Source organism: Cricetulus griseus, chromosome 8, assembly GCF_003668045.3.
Source record: "Cricetulus griseus strain 17A/GY chromosome 8, alternate assembly CriGri-PICRH-1.0, whole genome shotgun sequence".
Classification (NCBI taxonomy): domain Eukaryota; kingdom Metazoa; phylum Chordata; class Mammalia; order Rodentia; family Cricetidae; genus Cricetulus; species Cricetulus griseus.
In genome coordinates, this window is record NC_048601.1 from 180,001 (window position 1) to 207,095 (window position 27,095).

At 39.5% G+C, this 27,095-nt stretch overlaps 1 protein-coding gene and 1 pseudogene across 5 annotated transcripts in view; one reads left to right on the forward strand and one right to left on the reverse strand.

The window, feature by feature from the left end:
* Bicd1 (BICD cargo adaptor 1) overlaps nucleotides 1-27,095 on the reverse strand; it is a 163,325-nt gene that overhangs the window by 41,456 nt on the left and 94,774 nt on the right. For all 5 annotated transcript variants that reach the window (XM_027430020.2, XM_027430022.2, XM_027430024.2 and 2 more), the window contains exons 4-6: nucleotides 21,002-21,427; nucleotides 17,851-18,945; nucleotides 902-1,053 (exon numbers count right to left, since the gene is read on the reverse strand). In XM_027430020.2, the coding sequence (XP_027285821.1) occupies nucleotides 902-1,053; nucleotides 17,851-18,945; nucleotides 21,002-21,427 (1,673 nt within the window). The remainder of the gene's footprint in view (nucleotides 1-901; nucleotides 1,054-17,850; nucleotides 18,946-21,001; nucleotides 21,428-27,095) is intronic.
* LOC100758124 lies at nucleotides 6,604-8,492 on the forward strand (annotated as a pseudogene).

Here is a 27,095-nt window from a genome sequence, read left to right on the forward strand (position 1 = left end):
GAGTAATAATTAAAATATGAGTATTTGAATATCCCTTTAAATTTTTAAAATTTTTTTCTCAAAGAGGAAATATGTGTTCTCTTAATTCTGAATGTTATCCTTATTTCTTTCATCAAGAAGTCAACCTTGTCTCCCTTTCCATCCTTTGTCCTGCCCCCACAGTTACCAGAATACACATATTCTAATGTTGTTGTCCTCTTTTTTAATTGTTTCTGTCTTTTATGACATGTCTGTCCAAATCAGACTGCAATTCCACCACTATTAGCAGCGGTTAGGCCTCAAGAGCAGAAGCCTAAGGGAATTCTGTTCCTTCAGGCACCAACTCTTTCACAGCTAAAACAGGAACTTATCTAAATCTCTGTCCCTCCAAAGAACTCAAGATTCAAAGGTTGAGGTGGCATTCTGCTCCTCAAAGAGGCTGACTAGCAAGTAGCTCCCCTACTCTTCTTGATTCTCACTAGAAGCCTTTGAGTTTATAACCCTTCTCCACCTGGCTCCTCCCTACCACCTCCTGTCAGCTAGTTGCTAACCCAGCCTTCTGACCACACACAAGTGAATTTTACTTAATCAAGCACACCTTTGCATCATTAAACAAATGCTCCAGAGCATAAAACAAAAGTAACACTCCTTAAAATAATATTCTACAAAAAACATTGAATTTTGTGAGAAATCCAGAAGCCAATTCCTGCCAGAGCCTCTGCAGCCCTGTGGTCAAAGGTTTCTCTTTGTCATCTCCATGAGATTCAGTCTGTAACCTTGAGCTCTATAAACACATGTCTATCTTAAATTTGTCAGTGTGGTATCTCATCATTTTCTTCATGAAAACCAAATACATTCATTCATGAGTATTGACAGTGTTCTTCCCATGTGAAATATTCAATTTTAGGGAGAAAAGGGTTACCTTGTTGCAAACATTGCTCTTAAGGATGAGAAGGTTGCAGCATCTTCTTTCAAAGCCTTCAGTTCGTTCCTCAGTTTTGTCATTGTTTCAGTCACCATCGCCTTTTCATTTTCATATTTGTTCTTCAGATTAGCTAGAGCCACTTCAGCTGTCTGAAGCATAAAATCACAGTGCTTACCAACTCACACCAGAAAAACCTGCCCCACACATTTCTTTATTCCAAATCTACTCTTTGCTCTTATAAATGGAAACAGAAATGGATTAGTTTGGATTTTTGCAAAAGCACACACACACACACACACACACACACACACACACACACACACACACTGAACGCAGAGATGTTTTTTTTAATGTCAAATCATGTCATGATTCTATAATGTTAAATTGTCCTGAAAACCTGTTATGAGTCAATCAGTATTAGAAGCCAAGGTGATGATAGTAGTTCAGTAAATACTTCATGCTGATTGTTGAAGGTGTATGATTTTCAGAGGTTTAGACAACCAAAACGAGATCTTAAACTTGAAGAATGTTAACAAGAAGTTATTAAAAAAAAAAGCTGTGAGAAATCAAATACTTTGTGTCACTGTGTTCTGTGGGTCTAAAACAGAATAAAAGATATAAACCACTGTAACTTAACAACATAAGTATATAAAGAACTATATGTTCAAGTTAAAGAAATGACAAAATATCAAGCATTTCCTAAATTTTTAAATAAAACTTGCTCAAAACAATGAATTATCATCAAATTACTTGTGTGTCTCTCTGTGTGTGACACAGAGAGAGAGAGTGTGTACAAAATATTGAATGAATTAAAACAGTCTGTATTTGGGGTTGGGAACATCTCTGAAGTTCTTTGAATGAACAGTGTTTTAAATCAACAGCTAGCCTAGAACAGGAGGAAATAAAAACCACATCAGCTGAATCAATGGATGCCTCTGGCAAATGTTTAAAAACTGTCTGTTTGATGCACAGCACAAGATAGGCACACTGAAGTCAAGCAGGAAGTACTCTAGTTTTCTAAACTTTAAACTATAGCCTTTCAGTATAAAAAAAATATCTAGTACTATACTAATGGCATTTCCAGAACACTTTAATGTCTTTTTTTAATTTGAAACAACCTTATTTCACATATCAATCCCAGTTCCCTCTCCCTCCCATCTTCCCATTCCCCCCACCAACCCCCCATCCACTCCCCAGAGAGGGTGAGGCCTTCCCTGAGGGAGCATCAAAATCTGTCAAGTCATTTGGGGCAGGGCCTAGACCCTCTCCCATGTATCTAGGCTAAGAGAGTATCCCTCCGTGGGGAATGGGCTCCCGAAGTCCATTTGTGCACTAGGTATGCATCCTGGTTCCACTGCCAGAGGCCCCATAGACTGCCCAGTCCTCCTAGCTGACACACACATTCAGGGAGCCTGGTTTGGTCCTATATTGGGTTCCCCAGCTGTCAGACAGAGGTCCATGAGTTCCCACTTGCTCAGGTCAGCTGTTTCTGTGGGTTTCCCAAGCATGGTCTTCACCCCTTTGTTCATCACTCCTCCCTCTCTACAACTGGATTATAGGAGTTTGGCTCGGTGCTTAGCTGTGGATCTCTGCTTCTGTTCCATCAGCTACTGGATGAAGGCTCTAGAATGGCATTTAAGGTAGTCATCATTCTCATTATAGGGGAAGGGCATCCATTATTGCTTTAGATCCTAGTTGGGGTCATCCTTGTGGATCTCTGTACAATTCCCTAGTGCCAGATTTCTCTTTAAACCTATAATAGCTCCCTCTATTGGTGTGTCTCTTTTCTTGCTCTTTTCAATTCATCTCCCAGCTCAATTTTCCTGATCCTTAATATGTCTTTTTATGCTTGAAATAAACATCAGTCAACTTTCTTATGCAAAGCATTCAATTATTATTTTATGTGTATGAGTGTCTCTGTACCATGTACATTCAGCTCCCATAGACAGCATATGAAGATATCAGATTCCCTGAAACTGGATTTATAGACTGTTGTGAAGTCTTACGTAGGTGCTAGAAATCAAACCTAGGTCCTCTGGAAGAACAATCAGTGCTCTTAACCATGGAGTCATCTCTTCAGTTCCATTTGTTAATGTTTTGAGTATAAAGTAATTTTCATTAGTTTTGGCTTCATTTAAATTTATATTAAATGAAAAAGCAGTCATAAGATATTTTTATGTTATGCAGCATTCTTAGTAGAATATAAGTTCAGAAAATTATCAATAATGCATAAATTGGAAATTTTTTCAATTATTAAATTTTTTAAAGTTTAGACAAATGTTCATTTAGAACAGAAAATATGTTTAAATTGTAAAAATTTAGATGTAACAAATTTGTAAGCATAAGGTCAGTATGTAAGAGGAGGATTGAGAGAGAGTAACAAGCACAACTAAATCTCACAAAGAAGTACAAACTCATTTATTATTTGTGACAAATGTCGACAACAACTGGAATTTGCTTATAAATTTATTTATCTATAGACTGAACAAAGCTTTTAAAATATTAAATATCTAAAATCGATTAGGTTTATTAGCATCTTTATTCACCACACTCCCCAAACACTTTAGGATTTACTTTCAAAAAAGAAAAAATAGAGCAAGAGACAACAAAAATACTACTAACCCTTATTTCCAACTACAGAGAACTTTGCAAGCATTTCCTAAATATAACATCCTGTCTCTACACTTTTGTCCCTCTTTATACACAGTTCTTTTGTCTGAAATAATTTCTTCTTCCTATGGGAGAATAACTTCTTACCCCTTAAGGACAATTTCAATTATATTTGCTCTGGAAAGTTTTTGTTAATTCCTATAAGAGATGTTAGTTGTTCCACTGCAATATTCCCATAACTTAAATGTAAAATATGTAACATTACACTAAGGTATCTTTGGGTCCCAAAGGTTGTGAATCCCCTTCTGAAAAGTACAGACCATGTATTTGTTGTTGAATATTCATATCTGACACAAGTAAGTACACAGCTGGTACTTTATAACAACTATCTTATTCTATCAGAAGACATCATGCTTATGGGGGAAATTTCAAATTATAAAACAAGGTTCATAGAGAAAAAATCATATTTATATACTCCCTCTTTGCTCCTAAACCACAGAGTTTTCACATTAGCCTTAATAATTAACATTCCACAATGTCTATGTCTAACTGATGTCATCTATTGATACTTGAAACTATTAATGGCAATAAGTACTTCAATGATCTACAGCAATTATTCAACATTATTTATGAGTACCAAACACATATCAAGAAATGTTTTCACATAATTTACCATGTCATTACCAAGTCAAGGTTCTAATATAGTACACTGTGAAAATATAAACTCAGCTAGGAATGCTCTATTCTCATTTTAGTTCTTATGGCTTTGTATGTAACAATCCAAAATACTTTATATAGTTTGTCTTGTAAGTACTTAAAGGTATGTATTAAATTCACACTAGATTACTAGTAAATTATTTTTGTGTCCTATTTTGTACCCCACATGAATGCTTATTAACAAGTTAGGCCTTACCTTTTCTTTCATCATGCACCTAAACATTTTCTACTTCTGTAAAGTGATGGTGCTAAACAAAGTCCTATTTTGAGGGGGCAGACCAAACTATCCAGCTTCTTCTGCCATTGGAGTCTTGGACCCACATGCACTCACCAGGAGAGGTGAGTGCTGAGCCTTCTCCTGCCCACATCCTCCCTCCTTGGAGTTCCCTGACCTGGGTATGTAGCCCCATCCACTGAATCCCCCAGAGACCTGAGGGCAAACCAAACTATCTACATTCTGCTGCCATCAGAGCCTTGGACCTGTACTCACCTGCACCCACTGGAAGAAGAGATGGGAAGACTACAGTATAAGAACACATTCAACTTCTGGAAATAGAAAAGTTGGGTAAACAAACAGGAACTACAGATGTAAGTATAACCAACAGAATACAAGTGATGGAAGAGAGAATCTCAGGCATTGAAGATACATTAGGAGAAATGGACTCATCGACCAAAGAAAATATTAAGTCCAACAAATCCCTAACACAAAATATCCAGGAAATATGGGACACCATGAAAAGACCAAACCTAAGAATGATAGGTATAGAAGAAGGTGAAGAAACCCAACTCAAAGGTGCAGAAAACATATTCAACAAAATCATAGAATAAAACTTTCCCAACCTAAAGAAAGACATGCCAATCAAAGTACAAGAAGCCTACAGAACACCAAATAGAGTGGACCACAAAAAAGGTCTCCTCGACACATAATAATCAAAACCACAAACATACAGAATAAAGAAAAATATTAAGAGCAGCAAAGGAAAAAGGACAAGTAACATGTAAAGGCAAACCTACTAGAATTACACATGACTTTCCATGGGAACTCTAAAAGCCAGAAGGTCCTGGATAGATATTTTACCTACAATAAGAGACCACGGATGCCAACCCAGACTACTATACCCAGCAAAGCTTTCAATCACTATAGATGGAGAAAACAAGATATTCCATGACAAAACCAGATTTAAACAATACATATCCACCAATTCAGCCCTAAGTACTGGAAGGAAAACTCCAACCTAAGAAGGCTAACTACAACCAAAAAACATAGGCAATAGATAATCCCACTTTACCAACAGCCAAATGAAAAATGGGGTGGAAATCCACACACAATTCCACCACCACCACCAAATCCAAAACGAACAAGAATGAACAATCAATGGTCATTAATTTCCCTCAATATTAATGGTCTTAACTTACCTATAAAAAGACACAGGTTAGCAGAATGGATAAGAAGACAGAAATCATCCTTCTGTTGCGTACAAGAAACACGCCTCAACTTCAAAGACAGACAGTACCTCAGAGTAAAGGGGTGGGAAAAGATTTTCCAATCAAATGGACTAAAGAAATGCCGGGCATTGGTGGCGCAAGCCTTTAATCCCAGCACTCGGGAGGCAGAGGCAGGTGGATCTCTGTGAGTTCGAGACCAACCTGGTCTACAAGAGCTAGTTCCAGGACAGCCTCCAAAGCCACAGAGAAACCCTGTTTCGATAAACAAAACAAAAAACAAAAACAAAACAAACAAAATAAAAGAAACAAGCGCGGGGGGGGGAGGGGGCGGGGGGGGGCGGTTCCAAGGCTGGCGAGTGTGGCTGGCGAGTGTGGGCCAGGTCTTCACTGCTTACTGAGCACCGGAGTGCGAACTGTCGGCATCTCTATATCTTGCAATGGGCTCCAAGAACTCCTCGGGCTCCAGTGTCTCCTTACTGAAGTACTTGGAGCACCTCTCTGGGGATGGCAAAGCCATCGGTGTCCTGACCAGTGGCGGGGATGCCCAAGGTATGAACGCTGCTGTCTGTGCTGTGGTGCGCATAGGAATATACGTGGGGGCCAAAGTATACTTTATTATGAGGGTTACCAAGACATGGTGAATAGAGGCTCCAATATTGTGGAAGTCAACTGGTAGAGTGTCTCCAGCATTCTGCAAATGGGTGGAACGATCATCGGGAGTGCCCTTGCAAAGCCTTTCGCTGGCGGGAATTGCGTCTGAAAGCTGCCTGTAACTTGGTGCATTTGGGCATCACCAACCTGTGCGTGATCGGCGGGGATGGAAGTCTCATGGGAGACAAAACATCCAGAAGGAGTGGAATGGACTTCTGGAAGAACTGTCTCAAAATGGCTAGATCGATAAAGACGCAGTCCAGAAGCATTCCTACCTCAATGTGGTAGGCATGGTGGGCTCCATTGACAATGACTTCTGTGGCACAGACATGACCATTGGTACAAATTCGGCTCTGCACTGAATTATTGAAGTTGTTGATGCCATCATGACCACTGCCCAGAGCCACCAAAGGACCTTCACCTTCGTCCTGGAGGTGATGGGGAGACATTGTAGTTACTTGGCCTTGGTGAGCGCCTTGGCTTGTGGGTGCCGACTGGGTGTTCCTTCCAGAGTCTCCACCCGAGGAAGATTGGGAGGAAAGCTTGTGCTTGAAACTCTCAGAGAACCATGCCCACAAAAAGAGGCTGAATATTGTCATTGTGGCTGAAGGAGCAATCGATAGCCAAAATCAACCAATCAGCTATGAGAAAATCAAGGAGCTTGTGGTGAATCAGCTGGGCTTTGACACCCGGGTGACCATTCTCAGCATGTGCAACAAGGAGGGACCCCTTCTGCATTTGACAGGATTTTGGCCAGCCGCATGGGGGTGGAAGCTGTCATTGCCTTGCTGGAGGCTACTCCTGAGACCCCAGCCTGTGTGGTGTCGCTGAGAGGAAACCATGCTGTGCACCTGCCTCTGATGGAGTGTGTGCAAATGACCCAGGATGTACAAAAGGCAATGGATGAGAGGATATTTCATGAAGCCGTAAGACTCCGAGGGAGGAGTTTTGAGGGAAACCTGAAGATCTACAAACATCTTGCCATAAGGTGCCTTATGACAAGATCCCCAAGAGCAATTGCAATGTTGCTGGCATCAATGTGGGGGCACCTGCAGCTGGAATGAATGCAGCTGTGTGCGCTGCTGTTCGAGTCAGGATTGCAGATAGTCACAGGATGTTTGCCATTGGCTTTGATGGCTTTGCCAAAGGCCAAGTAAAAGAAATCACCTGGGGAGATGTCGGAGGTTGGACTGGACAAGGAGGGTCCATTCCTGGAACGAAAAGTACTCTACCTGGAAAGTATTTGGAGAAGATAGCTGAACAGATTCGTTCCTATAGTATCAATGCACTTCTGATCATTGGTGGATTTGAGGCCTACCTGGGACTCCTAGAGCTGGCAGCTGCCCAGGAGAAACAGAGGCATTCTGTGTTCCTATGGTTATGGTTCCTGCTACTGTTTCCAACAATGTGCAGGGTTCCGATTTCAGCATTGGGGCAGACACGGCTCTGAACACTATCACAGACATGTGTGACCGAATCAAACAGTCGGCCAGTGGGACCAAGCGCCAGGTGTTCATCATTGAAATGATGGGCAGATACTGTGGCTACCTGGCCAACATGAGCGGACTTGCTGCAGGAGCAGATGCTGCCTACATCTTTGAAGAACCATTTGATATCAGAGATTTACAGTCCAACGTGAAACATTTGAAAGATAAAATGAAGACCACTATCCAGAGGAGCCTTATACTCAGAAATGAAAGCTGCAGTGTAAACTACACCACTGACTTCATTTGCCAGCTCTACTCAGAGGAAAGCAAAGGAGTGTTTGACTGCAGGAAAACGTGCTGGGCCACATGCAGCAGGGGGGATCACCTTCTCCATTCAATAGAAACTTTGGGACAAAAATCTCTGCTAGAGCTATGGAGTGGATCATGGAGAAACTGAAGGGGTCTCAGGGCACAGGGAAAAATTTTTGTTAGTGATGATTCCATTTGTGTCCTGGGAATAAGCAAAAGAGACCTCCTGTTTCAACCAGTGGTACAACTGAGGAAAGAAGCTGATTTTGAGCACTGGATCCCCAAGAAGCAGTGGTGGCTGAAACTACGGCCTCTCATGAAGATCTTGGCCAAGTACAAGGCGAGCTAAAATATGTCTGATTTAGGCAAGTTGGGAGCCCTTGCAACCCAACCAGGGCACCTCCTATGGAGAACCGGCAGCCATCTGATCAAGCATGCTATCACCTGACCTACACACTTGTCTAGGGAAGCCTATAATGTTCCCCAGGGGATCATGCTTTTTGTAACATAGTTATTTATCAGCACTTTATGCAAGTATTCTTGACCAAGTATTGTCTGCAGTACCACTTGCCATAACCACTGAGAAATGAAACCCAGCCTCATGCACTTGATCAGGTGTCAGTTTTCTACCTGTCTTGTGCATTTTAACATGTGTGTATCTTGTGGAATTAAATATTTGGTTACAAAAAAAATAAACAAGTGGGGCTAACAATCCTAATAGCTAATAAATTAGACTTTAAACTAAAATCAAAAGAGACAAAGGTGGTCACTTCCTACTCAGCACAGGAGAAATCCATCAAGATGAAGTCTCAATTCTGAACATCTATGTCCCAAACACAAAGGCATCCATGTTCATAAAACAAATATTACTAGAACTCAAATCATACATAAAACCTCACACACTTATAGTGGGAGACTTCAACACTCCACTCTCACCACTAGACAGGAATACCAGACAGAAACTTAATAAAGAATCAAAGGAACTAATAGAAATTATAACCCAATGGGCTCAACAGATGTCTAGAGAATATTCCATCCAAACACAAAAGAATATACCTTCTTCTCAGAGCTACATGGAACCTTCTATAAAATCGAACACATACTTGGCAACAAAGCAAACCTCAACAGGTACAAAAACTTGAAGATAACCCCCTGTATCTTATCAGACCACCATGCTTTAAAGTTAGAATTCAAGAACAACACAAATAGCAGAAAACCTACAAACTCATGGAAATCGATTAATGGCCAATTGCACCATCCCTGGGTCGAGGAAGAAATAAAAAAAGAAATTAAAGATTTCCTAGAATTAAATAAGAATGCGGACAAAATGTACCCAAACATATGGGACACTTTGAAAGCAGTGCAAAGAGGAAAGTTCATAGCATTAAGTGCCCACATGAACAAATTGGAGAATAGTCACACTACAGAATTAACAGCACAACTGAAAGCTCTAGAACACAAAGAAGCCAATGAACTCCTGAGAAGTAGACACCAAGAAATAATCAAATTGAGGGTCAAAATCAATAAAGTGGAAACTAGGAAAGCAATACAAAGAATCAATATAAGGAAAAGTTGGTTCTTCAAGAAAATCAACAAGACAGACAAACCCTTATCCAAACTTACCAAACAGCAGAGAGTGAACATGCAAATTAATAAAATCAGAAATAAAAAGGGGGACATAACAACAGACACTGAGGAAATCCAGAGAATCTTCAGGTCATACTTTGAAAACCTATATTCCTCAAAATTAGAAAATCTAAGGGAAATGGACAATTTCTGGATAGATTTCACTTCCAAAATTGAATCAAGAAAAGATAAAAAATTTAAATAGACCTATAACCCATAACTAAATAGAAGCAGACATCAAAAGTCTCCCATCAAAAAAAGCCCAGAGCCAGATGGCTTCAGTGCAGAATTCTAAAAGAAATTCAAGGAATGGCTAATACTTATTCTCCACAAAGTATTCCACATAATAGAAGCAGAAGGGTCATTGCCAAATTCTTTTTATGAGGCTTCAATAACCTTGGTACCCAAGCCACACAAAGACACAACTAAGAAAGAGAACTACAGACCAATATCCCTCATGAATATTGATGTAAAAAATACTCAATAAAATACTGACCAATCAAATCCAAAAACACATCAGAAAAATCATCCATCATGATCAAGTAGGCTTCATTCCAGGGATGCAAGGATGGTTCAACATGAAAATCCATCAATGTAATCCACCATATAAGCAGACTGAGAAAGAAAAACTAATGATCATCTCACTAGATGCTGAAAAAGCCTTTGACAAAATCCAACACCCCTTCATGATAAAGGTCTTGGAGAGATCAGGGATAACAGGAACATACCTAAACATAACAAAAGCAATTTACAACAAAAGCCAACAGCCAACATCAAAATAAATGGAGACAAACTCAACAGTTTCCCCTAAAATCAGGAACATGACAAGGCTGTCCACTTTCTCCATACCTCTTCAATATTGTCCTTGAAGTTCAGCTACAGCAATAAGACAACCAAAGGAGATCAAGGGGGTACAAATTGGAAAGGAAGAAATCAAGCTTTCACTATTTGCAGATGATATGATAGTTTACATAAGTGACCCAAAAAACTCTACCAGGGAACTCCTATAGCTGATAAACACCTTCAGCAAAGTGGCAGGATACAAGATTAACTCAAAAAAAAATCAGTAGCCTTATTATATACGGATGATAAATGCACGGAGAAAGAAATCAGAGAAACATCACCCTTTACAATTGCCATAAACAACATAAAATACCTTGGGGTAATGCTAACCAAAAAAGTGAAGGACCTGTACGATAAGAATTTTGAGTCTTTAAAGAAAGAAATTAAAGAAGATACCAGAAAATGGAAAGATCTCCCATGCTCTTGGATAGGTAGGATCAACATAGTAAAAATGGCAATCTTGCCAAAAGCAATCTACAGATTCAATGGAATCCCCATCAAAATCCCAGAACAATTCTTCACAGACCTTGAAAAAACAATTCTCTACTTAATATGGAAAAACAAAAGACCCAAGATAGCCAAAACAATGCTGTACAATATAGGAACTTCCAGAGGCATCACCATCCCTGACCTCAAGCTCTATTATAGAGCTATCGTCCTGAAAAAGCTTGGTATTGGCACAAAAATAGACAGGTAGACCAGTGGAATCCAGTTGAGAACCCTGATATTAACCCACACACCTATGAACACCTGATTTTTGACAAAGAAGCTAGAGATATACAATGGAATAAAGAAAGCATCTTCAACAAATGGTGCTAGCATAACTGGATGCTAGCACGTAGAAGGCTGCAGATAGATCCATGTCATTCGCCATGCACAAAACTTACGTCCAAATGGATCAAAGACCTCAACATAAATCCAGCCACACTGAACTTATTAGAAGAGAAAGTAGGACATATTCTTGAACAAATTGGTACAGGAGATCACTTCCTGAACATTACACCAGTAGCACAATCACTGAGGTGGACAATTAATAAATGGTACCTCCTGAAACTGAGAAGATTCTGTAAGGCAAAGGACACAGTCAACAAGACAAAACAGCAGCCCACAGAAAGGGAAAAGATACTCACCAACCCCACATCTGACAGAGGGCTGATCTCCAAAATTTACAAAGAACTCAAGAAGCTAGTCTCCAAAACACCAAATAATCCAATTAAAAAATGGGGTACAGAACTAAATAGAAAATTCTCAAAAGAGGAATCTAAAATGGCTGAAAGACACATAAGAAAGTGCTCAACATTCTTAGCTATCAGAGAAGTGCAAATCAAAACAAGTCTGAGATACCATCTTACTCCTGTCAGAATGGCTAATATTAGAAACACCAATGATAGCTTATGCTGGGGAGGATATGTAGAAAGGGGAACACCCCTTCACTGATGGTGGGAGTGCCAATTTGTACAGCCACTTTGGAAATCAGTATGGCAATTCCTCAGGAAAATTGGAATCAGTCTACCAGAAGATCCAGCAATTCCACTCTGAGACATATACCCAAAAGAAGCACATTCATGCAAGGACATCTGTTCAACTATGTTCATGGTAGTATTATTTGTAATAGCCTAGATGCCCCTCAACTGAAGAATGGTTAGAGAAAATCAGCATAAAAAAACAATAGAATCTTGAAATTTGCAAGCAAATGAATGGAACTAGAAGAAACCATTCCGAGCGAGGTAACCCACTCACAAAAAGACAAACATGGTACGTACTCACTTGTATATGCATTTTAGACATAGAGCAAAGGATTACCAGCCTACAACCGACACTGCCAGAGAAGCTAGGAAACAAGAAGGAATCTGAGAGAGATACACATGTTCCTCTGTAGAAGGGGAAAGGGACAAGATCAATTGGGAGCATGGGAGGAGGGAGAGGGAGCTAGGAGAATGAGAAGGGGAGAAGAGGATATGTGAGGAGGACAGGAGGGAACAGAAAGGTTGAGTTGGGGGAAGAATAGAAGAGAGTATGATAAGATATACCTTAATAGAGGGAGGCATTATAAGTTTAAAGAGAATTCAGGCACTAGGGAAATGTCTGGAGATTTACAAAGATGATACCATCTAACAATCTAAGCAACAGAGGAGAGGCCACCTTAAATGCTCTCCCCTGATAATGAGATTGAAGACTAACTTATATGCCATCCTATAGCCTTCATCCAGAAGCTGGTGGAAGTAGAAGCAGCTAAACACTGAACTGAACTGGAATCCAGTTGCTGAGAAGAAGGAGTAATGAGCAAAGGGATCCAGACCAGGCTGGTGAAACCCATAGAAACAGCTGACCTGAACAAGGGAGAGCTCTTGGTCCCCAGACTGATAGCTGGGAAACCAGCATGGGACTAATCCAGACCCTATGAATGTGGGTGTCAGTGAGGAGACCTCGAAAATCTATGGGGCCCCTTGTAGTAGATCAGTACTCCTCCCTGGCATAGGAATGGACTTTGGGAACCCATCTCACTTAGAGGGATACTCTGTTAGCCTAGACACATGGGATGGGCCTAGGCCTTATCCCAAAGAATATGACAGACTCAGAAAACCCCCTATGGAAGGCCTCACCCTCCCTGGGGAGCAGAAAGGGTATGGGATAGGTAGGGTGTTAGTTTCAGGGCAGGGGAGTTGGGGAGAGGGAACTGGGATTGACATGTAAAACAATCTTGTTTCTAATTCAAATTTAAAAATAAAAAAAAATCACATTCAACAACAGAAAGACTACTATGACACCACCAGAGTCTAGGGATTCTACACCAGCAAGACTTGAACATCCCAACACAGATGAAGCAGAAGAGAATGACCTTAAAAACAACTTTATGAAGATGATAGAGGCCCTCAAAGAGGAAATGAGAAAATCCCTTAAAGAAATGGAAGAAAAAATGCAAGAAATGGGGGAAAAGACAAACAAAAAATGCAAGAAGTAAAAAAATTCCTTAAAGAAGGCAAGCAAAGCCAAGACAAAAACAAACAGGTGAAGGAAACAATTCAAACAGTTCAAGACTTGAAAGCTGAAATAGAAGACAATAAAGAAAATATAGACTGACGGAATGCTGGAAATAGAAAATCTGGGTAAACGATCAGGAACTACAGATGCAAGCATAACCAACCGAATACAAGATATGGAGGAGAGAATCTCAGGTATTGAAGATACACTAGAGTAAATAGATTCATCAACCAAAGAAATCTCAAGTCCAACAAATACCTAACACAAAATATCAGTCTACATCATGACCCAGCAATTCCACTCTTAGGCATATACCAAAAGGATGCACATTCATACCACAAGGACATCTATTCAGCTATGTTCATAGCAGCATTATTTGTAATAGCCAGAACCTGGAAGCAACCTAACTGCCCCTCAACGAAAAAATGGATAAAGAAAACAAGGTACATTTACACAATGGAATACTACTCAGTGGGAAAGAAAACAAATCTTGAAATCTTCTGGCAAATGGATGGAACTAGAAAAACCATCCTGGGTGAGATAACCCAGTCACAGAAAGACAATCATGGTATGTACTCACTCATATATGGATATTAGACATAGAGCAAAGGATTACCAGCCTACAATCCACAGAGAAGCTAGGAAACAAGGAGGATCCTAAGAGAGACATACAAGGTCCCCTGGATAAGGGGAAAGGGACAAAAACTCCTGAGCAAATTGGGAGCATGGGGTGAGGGAGTTAGGAGAAAGAGGAGGGGAGAAGGGGAGCAGGGAGGAGAACATGAGGGATCAGGAAGATTGAGTCAGGGGAAAATAGAGGAGAGCAAGAAAAGAGATACTTTAATAGAGGGAGTCATTATAGGTTTAAAGAGAAATCTAGCACTAGGTAAATGTCCAGTGTTCCACAAGGATGACCCCAACTAGGAATCTAAGCAATAGTGGAGAAGCTACCTTAAATGCCCTTCCCCTATAATGAGATTGATAACTACTTTAAATGCGATTCTAGAGCCTTCATTCAGTAGCTGATGGAAGCAGATGCAGAGATCCACAGCTAAGTACTGGACTGAACTCCTGGAATCCAGTTGTAGAGAGGGAGGAGTTATGAACAAAGGGGTGAAGACCATGCTGGGGAAACCCACAGAAACAGTTGAGTAAGTGGGAGCTCATGGACCTCAGTCTGACAGCTGAGGAACCAGCATAGGACTGAACCAGGCCCTCTGACTGCGTAAGTTGGAGGCCCTGGGCAGTCTATGGGGCCTCTGGCAGTGGAACCAGTACTTATCCCTAGTTCGAAAATGGGCTTTGGGAGCCCATTCCCCATGGAGGGATACTCTCTCAGCCTAGATACATGGGGGAGGGCCTAGGTCCTGCCCCAAATGATGTGACAGACTTTAATGATCCCCTAAGGGAGGCCTCACCCTCCCTGGGGAGTGGATGGGCGGTGGCATGGGGGGTTGGTGGGGAGCATGTGAGGACAGGAGGGAGATGGAAGTGGGATTGGTATGTGAAATGAGACTGTTTTTTATTTAAATAAAAATTATTTAAAAAGAAAGTCCTATTTTTCCCCTTAAGTTTATATAAAGTTTTTTTTAAGTTTTTTTATATTGTGAACAATATTCCTGCCTGTGGTACAGATACCCATTTTGTATTTGTGGATTCACAGAAACAGATGAAGAATAGAAAGTAGATGACACACATGTGGTTTCACTCAGATTTAAGTAAAAGAAGAAGATACTCTGAAAAGGAAATGAATATCCATCCTCTAAATAGCATGTACCCCTATAATCTACTATTCATTAGCATTGCCTGTGTTTGCAAGAAAGGATTTCATATGTTGCTGCTGCTTTTCATCAACACCAATAAATATATTTAGCACTCCTCTCAAATATGTATCTTTTGAGACTATCATTTCATATAAATAGTATTATTTTCCAGACTATATATCAGGACACCTCACCTAGGTAAAACTCAATAATGGAAAACAAATCAGTCATTAAAGAATTTGTCTGGCAGTCAGATTCACAAGACTATAGTCAGCATGTTAGCTGATAAAGTAATGACTACCTACTGTTCAGTCACAAGCTCAAGGTTTTTAGGTTTATTTTGGTTGTCATCTAAGTATAAACTTACAGGGCTTTTCATCAGGCCAAAGACACTTCTGTCCAATTCATACCTGTCTCTCTGGACAGAAGAAAAATGTACATGCTTATAGTCCAAATCTGTAGTTATTGCTAGGACCCAAAATTATAAATATGTTCCTGCTGTTTGAACAGATATCCAGATATCAGCTTTTTTTTTCTACACTGTGGGCTTCAGTAAATAAGTTTTAACTTCTATTCCTAGTTTAAACATGTCTTAAACAGGTATCTGCTTCTGGAAGACACATCTGAGTATATCAGTTGCTGACTACAGGCTGTTCCTAAGTAGATTGCAAACCCTGGACTTGCTGTGGATGTGAACCAGTCCAGCTGATATGGATACCCCCTGTCTCTGCAACAGAGTCTTCCAACAGCTCTTGGTGGATTCCCCATTGCCTAAATTCCTTTTTTTTTTTTTTTTGCTTTTGACTAGCATTTCAACCTTCCTGGGTCCCTAACTTCGTCCCAAAGTCATCAGGAAGTAGCATGGGAAAGAATATGCCTTTCCTTTGTTAAAATGCTAAGTCAGAAGGAACTCCCTTGCATGGGGATGCCAATATCTCTTACTCCCTGATGGGGACGTTGGAGAGACAGCAATTCAATGAGTGGAATTCGCCCCCCCAAATGGGGGAATTAAGGGACCAGCTCCCCATTTCGGCATCCATAACAGCAGAATGCGTGCTTGTCTGACCTTGTCTTAGTCACTAAGAGGTTAGATGCCTGCCTCGTGGCAAGGAACCAATCAAAAGTTAGCTGGTGGTGCTATGCTTTACGGCTCTGGGTATGCTCTACGGACAAGTGCACAGCAATGATGCACAGAGCATAGCAACCACCCTGGGAGGGCCTATGGTCCATAACAACCGGTTGACGAATCAACACAGGGCAAACCCTCCAAGCCTGGAGCCACACCAATCCTGAGCCTGTGCGTACCCCTAGACACTCCCCTTACGCTGCCCTATAAGATCTCTATGCAGCTGCTTTGAGCTGTCTTTCCTAGCCATCCACCATGGTGGATGGATGGAAGGCCTGAGCTAACATGGGGTTAGCTCGTTAAACAACTATAATAAAGCCTCGTGCAGCTTGCATCAAAAAAAAAAAAAAAAGAATTTGTCTGGGAGGTTCATGTTGAAACACCCTACTTATTCCAGAGGGATATGATTATGATCTAAATTTAAGAAAAATTCCCTAATGCTTCATTTCTCATACAACTAAAAAATTAACTATACATAAAGTTCAAATCAGCAATACAGCTAGGCTTTAGGATTTAGGGTTATCTCTCTCTCTCTCTCTCTCTCTCTCTCTCTCTCTCTCTCTCTCTCTCTCCCTCCCTCCCTCCCTCCTCCCTCCCTCCCTCTCTCCCTCCCCCAACTCATAGATCCAAACTATTTTATTTGTTGGAAGAAGTCTGCTTCTGCTATTCATATCCCACAGCTGTATTGTCCTTCATCCTTGATGCCATTACGAGATCATTTGATTACTAAGTCTTATTTGTTTAAGTCTGAAATGAAAGACAAGACACCAAGTTTCTATCTTGTGATAGCCTTAGAAATTGAATCTTGGAGTTGAATCTCCATCTCTGAAGTTGGGTCTAGCTATTGCCTGTCAGACCATTTTCATCATGTCTGTGCCCACCTCCCAATTACAGACTCCCATTTTGAACCTCCCTATCTCCTTAGGTGGCATAAGCTGCTAGGCAAGCCTCTCACATGACCCTCCATGGGTGGTTTCCATACTTACTGGCCACCAGGCTTCTGCTTATCACAGCCTGTGTTTTGGGGCTTTATCTGTAGCTGGATCTCTGTTACTGCTTTGCCTTCCTCACCACCTGCACTGCCTAGCTGTGCACAACTGCTCTTCTATCCTATCCACTTCAAACAGTTGTTTTATTTTATGTTATTTTATTTATCTGTCTATTTATCTATTTATTTTCTGAGAGAGAGAAATTCAACAAAATTAAGGGAATAAATTGGTTAAGAAAACTTTTACTAGTATGTTTTCATCAACAAAAGTGTATTACCTGCCTCTGATGACACCCTATGGAAGGCCTCACCATCCCGGGGGAGAAGAAAGGATATATGATAGGTAGGGTTTTAGTTGGGCTGGTAGGGAAGGACAGGAGGGCAAAAGGAACTGGGATTGTCATGTAAAACAATCTTATTTCTAATTCAAATAAAAATATCTGAAAAAATTGTATTACCTGCTTATTGGCTTTCAACACGGCCCTCAGTGTGGCAATCTGCTCCCGTTTGGTGCTTAGCAAGGACTTCAGCTTGAGAATCTCTTCCATTAAGGCTTCTTTGTCCTTATCAATCATGGGAGCCAACTCTCGGGCTGCTGCTCTTTGACGAGATAGCTGTAAGGATCTGTCCACTGCTTTCTGCAGATGTTTGATTTGGTCCCTGATTATGGCATTGAGGTTGTAGATATTCATTGGCTCTTTGCGGATATCACTTGTATCCAAAACTGGAGATGATGGTGGGGCAGTAATAACAGGAGAGATTGTGGGAGTCTTAGATGGACTTGGCTCTTTAATAGTCTCTGTGTTTTCTTTTGAAACTGGTTCAGATGATGTCCTTGATTCTACTGGGGATGACATACCCCTCCTGGATAATCTTGGAGACAAAAGTCCTCTGGGATCATCAGGTCCCTTGAGGCTGCCACTTCGGGTAACTCTGCTTTGCCTGTAGTAGTCCAACATGACTCTGTTGGGAGTTTCATTATTACATAGACATACATGGTGGTAAAGCTGTGCTAGTTCCTCACTAAATGTCACCAACTCATCCTGGGCTGTATTGAGGGTGTTGTGGTTTTCATTGGCTATGCCAGTTATTTTTTGCAACTCCTTCTCCATGTGGGCCATCTTCTCGCCACTCTCCTTAGATGTCTTCTCAAGGTTTGTTACTTGTTCATCATACATTTGGATCTTACTCTCATATTTTGTTTTTTCTTCTGTATAATTTTCTACAGATTTATTATATTTCTCCTTTAAGGCCTTAATTTCTGCTTTCAAATCAATGACCTCAGTGACAGCCACTCTATATTTGCACTCAAGGATCTCTAAGCCATTGATGTCCACCTCATAGTCGTGGGCCTCCTCTGCTGAGTTCTTGCCCTTCTCACAGTCTAGCTCAGTCTTGAGCTCCTTGCTGTTCTGCAGGCCCCTCATGGCATTCACATGCTCTGTGAGTCTGTGCACTCGCTCATGCTGCTCTGTCAGTGCCCCTTTGGTGTGTTCTAGCTGGGTTTGTGACTCCTGGAGGTTGGCCAGAAGAATGGCTTTTTCTCGCTCTACCTGCAATGGTAGAAGACAATGTCTGAGTAACTTTAGCACAAAGCCAATAATGAACTCAATGCAGTTAGACAGACATGTATACATTTTAAATGCCCACAGCAGAGCCAATGCTCCCATTATTCCAAATTAAATTCAAATGTTTCCTTATTTGAGATTCTGGTAAGTCAATATAAAAATACCTAATTCATAATATGGGATTTGATATAAGTCAAGCCATTTGAATTTTTCATAAACAAAATTGAAAAATCTTCTAAATATTCTATTGTTGGCATTATGATCTCAGTAAAAAAATGGATTTGTAGGATTCTGTGTTCTTTTTTCTTTGAGAACTAAATAAATTCCCTCTGAAATTTAAGCATTATGCAAATAAAATGAAGCTTTTCCCAAATAGCCTTTCTTTCTGGAAAAGCCTATTCATAAAATTTAATCAAAACAATATGCACTGGATATGTCTCAAGCTTATTGTAGGAACAAAATATCTTGATAAATGAGGTAATGTATTTAGAACAGTTTAGGGTCTCCTTTGTATTTAATATAACATTTTCTAAAATCTACCATTTCTTCATTAAAGCAACTACAGAAAACATTCAGTAGAACATGGGCTCTCTCCTGTGTGTTCTATGTAGTTCTAAATCAATTCAATAGGGAATGATACCCAAATTTTACTACCCTTGTGGGGTACTTTTATTTTTATTGAAAATAAATTCTTCTCTCATACAATACACAGTTTCCCCTCCCTCTACTTCTCTCAGTTCCCTCCCACCACCTTCCCTCTCCCCCAGATCCATGTAAAATTTTTTCAAAACAGAAATGTTTTCTATCAACCTAGTTATATTGATAGAAAGCAACCAATAAGATATAGAAAAGTATTACTCACACAGAACTGGACATTGTGATCATGTTAAAATCTAACCAAAGTTATTTTCTCCCAATGGCCATACTCTCCAATCTTGATTCAAATTAAATATTGTAAAAACAAATTTTCTTTTAGCAGCCACAAGTAATGAGCTGGTAAAATACTGGCTATGTTAACTCTTGATTTATTAGAAGCAAATTTGCTAACAAAGTAACTTCATTGACTCTCTATCCTCCTATTTATGTATGCTATTTTTCAATCACTATTCCTGTGCCAGAAGAATTCTTTTTTCTATAAAAATAAGTCATTTACAGAGTGTTAGCAACCTTTAACTACTAATTATGCATTAATGGGAGGATGAGACAGACTGAAGATCAAGCCTCAAATTTAATCACTAATAAGTTTATTAAGCCAGATTTCTGGCTCTGTAGACCTACTCTAGCCCAGCGATATAGTGTGAATAACCCTTGAGGCAAAGGTGATGCTGCTGTTGAGCCAATAGCATTTCCATTGGCATCTCATTAAGGTGTGTTAGGAAGGCAAAGTTCTAAATTAAGAAAAACATAGCATGGTTAGATAAGGCTAAAAACACAGACTCTTTCATGGGACATTTGCTTGGAAGATTTAAAAATTTTAAGGACTAGCTCATGTTGGAACACTTTGTTTTCATATTTATATTTGTTTTGTGTTCATAACTATGCGGAATCTTAGCTACTTTCTATTTAAGAAGGTCTTTGTGTTTTTAAAGCTAAAAATGTTCCTGGGGAATGCAACCATTAACCAAAAGCTATATTTTCTGTCATTTTACCTGTATATAATACTTTTGAATTCTTTTATCATTCAGAAACATGAATGATTTGTCTTTTCATAGACCACACTATAATCTAATTTGTGAATTGAAGAATATCCTTTCTTATGGTGCTGCAGATTGAATCAAGGACCTGGAGATTGCTAAGCAAGCACTCTACTATTGAGCTACCCCCCAAATCATTTTCTCAAGTGATGAGAATGAGAAACTTCTTTTCAACATCCTTTCTGTCATGTCTTTCTAAAATATCATGCTTCCAAATTTTCTAGTTGAAGAATCAATATGTGAAAAAATAATTAGTCAGTAAGAAAAATCTGAGACTCAGAAGTCTCATAGCACACAGCAAACCATCACATGAAATTCATTCTTGTAGATTTAAATGAAGCTCTTACCTGCATGAGTTGCTGCTTCAATTTCTGTATTTCTGAAATGTTTAGCTCACTGAATAAGTCAGACACAGGGTGTAGGGATTCTCCTTTCCTTGATGCAGGAGTACGGTAGTCTCCATTCATTTTCCCAAGAGGCCCATGGATATGTCCATTCATCTTGTCATCATTGTTTGGCTCACCCCCATCCTCAGCAAACTTGAGCCCATCTACCGAGATGCTGATGTGGTTATCACTGAGGTTGATGTACTGGGACAGCTCCTTCCTCAGGTTGTTTTTTTGCTCTCTTTCATTTTTCAGTGTCTCAAGGGCTTCTTCCAGCTGATGCTCAGCAATCTCTTTCAGTCGGATGGCATCTTCTAGCTGGCTGTTCAGTAGCACTGTTTCTTCTTCAAATCGCTTAATTTCATGCTTTAAGCCTTCATATTCAACCTAAATTAGATAGGTTAAAGAAGATTAATAAAATTAAAATTTTGGCCTTACAAACACTCCCTCTAAGTGCTTTAATTGACTTAATCATTTAAGTAACAGTGTACAAAATAAATAATAAAAAGTGCATACTACATTCTTATAGTAACACACAATAGTTACACAGATACACACACACACACACACACACACACACACACACATATCCGTATTTTAAAGAATAAAAATAATTTAACACCTAGAAGAAATGAACAAGTATCTACTATACTAGGACATTTTTTAGGGTCTAGTGGACAAAATTTCCATTATGTATTAAGACCCATTGTTTTCCTAATAAACAATAATAAAATATTTTGGTAATATTTTTTCAAATTTTTGAATATGTAGCACTCAAGAAAAACTTTTTCCACCACTGTTTTATTTCCTTAATAAAAATGCAGTTTTAGTATGCAGACAAACACTTGTTTAAAAGATCACAATAAGACCAAATATCAATAAAATATTTTTGAGAATATAATAAAAAATTAAAACCAAATAATGAATATCTATACTGTTAGTAGTGCAATATTCTTTTGAATTATAATAAAGAGACTGCTCAAATAACCTTTAGTCATAGGAACCACAGATGGTAGTCTCTCTGAGCTGGTATGCCTTCCTGGAGAGTCTTCCGTCGTACTAACCATATGCCACCTTTTAAAAACATGCTATCTGGGGCACACATGGTGGTATATGTCTTTAATCCCAGAACTCTGGAGGCAGAGGCAAGAAGATCTCTGTGAGTTTGAGGCCAGCATAGACTATATAGTAAGTTTCCAGGCCAGCCAGGGTTACATATTGAGATCCCATTTCAAAAAAAATTTTAATTACCTTTTTATTTTCCTGGGTATCCCTCAGTATGTCAATGCTCCTCCACAATGTTGAAAACCAAAGTCTACTTTTCAATAAGCATTTGCTTAATAAATAACTACTCTAAAAAAACTAGAACAAGTAATAAACATTATCCTACTAAATACTAATATAAACTGTAAATTTAGTTTTATATTTATTTGTATTTTATCGTTTAAATTGAAACAGGGATTGTAGCCTATTATCACTTTCATATATATTTTACTTCTCCATTTTCCTAACCTTAATGCAATTGTTTATTTTGAAAATGTTGAGGTACCAGTTTAGTTGGGATGTAGATAAGGCTGAAATAAACAAGACCTAATTGAGAATGCCTTAGCTAAGATAGGACTTTAACTTGTGTAACAGAATGTGAATAGCTAATAAGGCAAGCTTGGAATCTCAGCGCTATAAGATCCTCTGTGAACCAAGCTTCTCTCTTGCTACATAACCTCCTACTACAGTTCACACAATCTAGGAGAGCTCTGCCATCTTGATTGTGTCCCCAGAAGAACAAAGGAAAGGGTATATCCTCTCCCTTTAAGAACAGCTCAAATTTGCCCATATATCTTTTCCTCATATACATATAAATTCTTGCTGTAAGGGAAGTGAAAAATGTAATCACTAGTAGGGTCAGACTAGTGCAGTTGAAAATTGTTAATACAATGGAAGAAAGCAACAACAGCATTAAGTATTATAGAAGGTACATGGAACACATTATGGAAGATTGATGATTAAAAGCTGCACATGCCTTTAGTACCACCACTCGGGAGGCAGAGGCAGGTGGATCTCTATGAGTTTGAGACCAGCATGGTCTACAAGAGCTAGTTCCAGGACAGCCTCCAAAGCCACAGAGAAACATTGTCTCGAGAAACCAAAAACCAAAACCCAAAAAGCTATTCCTAAGGATATTAGTTATGTATAGGACTGAGGGAAGTATTAATTCTTTACAGAATGTTCACCACCCTACAGCTGTAATAAATTCTGTAAGGCACATTAATAAAAGATGTTTGTTTTTTATAAATTTTATTTAAATTAGAAACAATCTTATTTTACATGTCAATCCCAGTTCCCTCTCCCTCCCATGCCCCCTACCAATCCTCCCCATCCCATCCCCCATCCACTCCCCAGGGAGGTTGAGGCCTTCCATGAGGGATCATAAAAATCTGTCAAGTTATTTGGGACAGGGCTTGGTCGCTCCCCTCCTACGTCTAGGCTGAGAGAGTATCTCTCCATGGGAAATGAGCTCCCGAAGTCCATCAGTACACTAGGTATACATCCTGGTTCCACTGCCAGAGGCCCCATAGACTGCCCAATCCTCCTAGCTGACACCCACATTCAGGGGGGCCTGGTATGGTCCTATGTTGGTTCCCAGCTGTCAGACTGAGGTCCATGAGTTCCCACTTGCTCAAGTCAGCTGTTTCTGTGGATTTTCCCAGCACAGTCTGGATCCCTTTGTTGTCACTCCTCTCTCTCTGAAACTGGATTCCAGGAGTTTGACTCAGTGCTTAGTTGTGGATCTCTGCTTCTGCTTCCATCATCTACTGAATGAAGGCTCAATTTTGTCTTTCTGTGACTGTGTTACCTCACTTAGGGTGGTTTCTTCCAGTTCCATCCATTTGCCTGCAAATTTCAAGATTCCATTTTTTTTCCGATGAGTAGTACTCTATTGTGTAAATGTACAACATTTTCTTTATCCATTCTTCGTTTGAGAGGCAACTAGGTTGCTTCCAGGTTCTGGCTATTACAAATAATGCTGCTATGAACATAGAAGAACAGATGTCCTTGTTGTATAAATGCGCATCCTTTGGATATATGCCTAAAAGTGGAGTTGCTGGATCTAAATTAGATACCAGAAAAATGGAAAGATCTCCCATGCTCTTGGGTAGGTAGGATCAATATAGTAAAAATAGCAATCTTACCAAAAGCAATCTACAGATTCAATGCAATCCCCATCAAAATCCCAGCACAATTTTTAAAGACCTTGAAATGACAATACTCAACTTTATATGGAAAAACAAAAGATCCAGGATAGCCAAAACAACCCTTTAATCCCAACACTTGGGAATCACATGCCTTTAATCCCAGCACTAGGGAGGTGGAGACAGGAGTGATATGACTAGGTGGAGAAAGGAATATAAGGAGGAGAAGACAGGAACTGAGAGCTTTTGAGGATTTGTGGAGACAGGACTGCCAGTAGACGTAAGATCTACTGGCTTGGCTGCTTTGCTTCTCTGATCTTCAGCTTGAAGCTTGAATCCCAATATCTGCCTCTGGGTCTTTGATTTGTCGTGTTACAAGAAAATAAAAGAGATGTACAAATTTACCTTAAAACTGAATTCTCATGTTTCAATTAGTATCTGGGCTAATGAACACTCCTAGACATCTTGTCAATCTTCCAAGGATACCTAATAGTGGCCTAATTAACCTCCTAGGCAAATCACATGCAGTTTTAGACACTCCACACATGTACATTCACTCCTGTCTGTGCATAGGGCCAGTAGGACTGCACAAGTAGTGGAAGGACCACTTGAAACACTTGTAATTTAAGTGAATTTGTCTCAAAATCCTCTGTGTTTTTCATCACTGAACCTACACACACACACACACACACACACACACACACACACACACACACACACAGACCCCTACAAATATATCCTTTTATTTTGTAAGCATATAAGGACTCTATTTAGAAAAAAATATATTTCTCAAGTCTAAATTTCTCCACTAAGACTCACTTATCTCAGCCTCATCAGACCTAAGTACCTGGGGGTCTATCAGCCATGGCATATGAAACTCAGCACACATAGTGGAAGGAATAAAGCAAATATGCATAGGGTATCCTGGTAACACTTTTTTGATGGGATGGATCAACTCATTCCCCGACCATTCCTATTTAACACCTTGTTCCTGCAACACTCCAAAACTGGAGGCAGGAAGAAAGGGAAAGGGGTAGAATCTATGATCAGAAATCAATTTTCAGTTTTGTAAATCTGTGAATTTACTTTCCCTTTTGAGTTTTTCTATTCCTTCACACCCTTAACCCTTATTTCTATAAAAGTCAACAACATTTTAGACCTAAATACCAACCCGAAAACAGGGGAAAAGAAGCATGCATTGTTGGTTGTTTCCAAATTTACCAAAGTCAAAAGTAATACCCTATCGACTCCCATATCTCTCCAGCTTAATATGGTGTTTGGTACACAATTGATGAACCTGACCAAGTGATTATAATAGATTTAAACAAGAATAGACCTAAACCTTCTTTAGAGCAAGCCCCTCTGAAAGAATTTGAACTTTCAGTTCACCTTTGCTGAATTACTTGGCACAAATAATTAATTCATAAGTGAATCAATTTATAATTGATTCACAAGTAAATTACTTGGCACAAATAATTGATTCAAGACTACAACTAGCAATAACTGTGAAAACTCAAAATACAAACTAGTTAGGAAAACTAAAACATCTATTGTGGTTTGAATGTGAAATATTCCCAATAGGCTCATAAGTTTGAGCACTTAGTCACCACCTGGTGGTGCTATTTGGTAAGGTTATGGAACCTTTGGAAGATGGAGTCTCACTGGAAAAAGTGAGTTACAAAGGACAGACCTTCTTTAGAACCTGGCCAGCTTCATGTTCCTGCCTCTATGTCTTCTCAATCTGCCAACAATGCCTTTCCTATTATGAGGGGCTGTTATATCCAAACACTAAAAGACAAAATTAATCTTTTATCCATTAAGCTGCTTTTTTCAGAGTATTTTGATCACATAAATAAGAAAGTAGCTAAGACAGAAATTGGTACCAAGAAATAAAATCATTGCAGAGGTCATGAGGGAGCAGAAAGGTTGAGTCAGGGGTAGATTAGAAGAAAGGATATGTGATAGGTAGGGTTTTTAGTTGGGGGGGGTGGTAGGGGAGGAAGGGAGGAAGAAGGGAACTGGGATTGTCATGTAATTCAATCTTGTTTGTAATTCAAATAAATAAAAAATAAACACACACACACACACACACACACACACACACACACACACACACACACACACACAAAGAAGTAAAATCATTATTGTGACAAACCTGACCATGAGGTCCTTGAGCATTGGGAACTAGCTTGTGGGGAGAATGTGAAAGAATTTGGAACTTTGGGCTAGGAGAGAACTTGCATGGTGGAAAACAAAGTTTAATAGGTTGTTCTGGTAGGATTTTGGAAAGTCAAATGAAGAGAGAAATGCAGATAGTGGTGGGCTGGCTCATTATATTTCAGAGGGCAACAAAGAATCTATGCAGGAGTCATTCATATGATATTGTAGCAAAGCATCTAGCAGCATTCTGTCCATCTGAAAAATTTTTAAGGCTGAATTAAAATGTGATAGACTATTGTGCTTTCTTGATGAAATATCCAGCCAGGACAGAATTTTACATGCTTCATAGTTATTAACTATTTTTGTGTAGACCTGCAGTGATAAAGAGTAATAATTGGCGCAGAAGGGTGTTCAAAATATATTTCTGTCAAAAGCAGAGAACCTAAGTTCCAATGCCCATGTGATTTCTACCTCCTGGAAAGCAATTACCTAGGGAAATATTTCCCAAGGTTCAGCACATAGAACCTGATAACAACTGTGATATGAGGGAACTAGGCTCCAAAACAAGGTAGAAGCAGAACTTACTAGTGTCTGCTAGTACCATGTGGTACTAGTTTTGCAGGCATGAGAGTTGTAATACTGAAAGAATCGTGAAGTCTTTTTCACAGTTTCAAAGACTTTTGAGACCAAGCAGCATGTGGCAT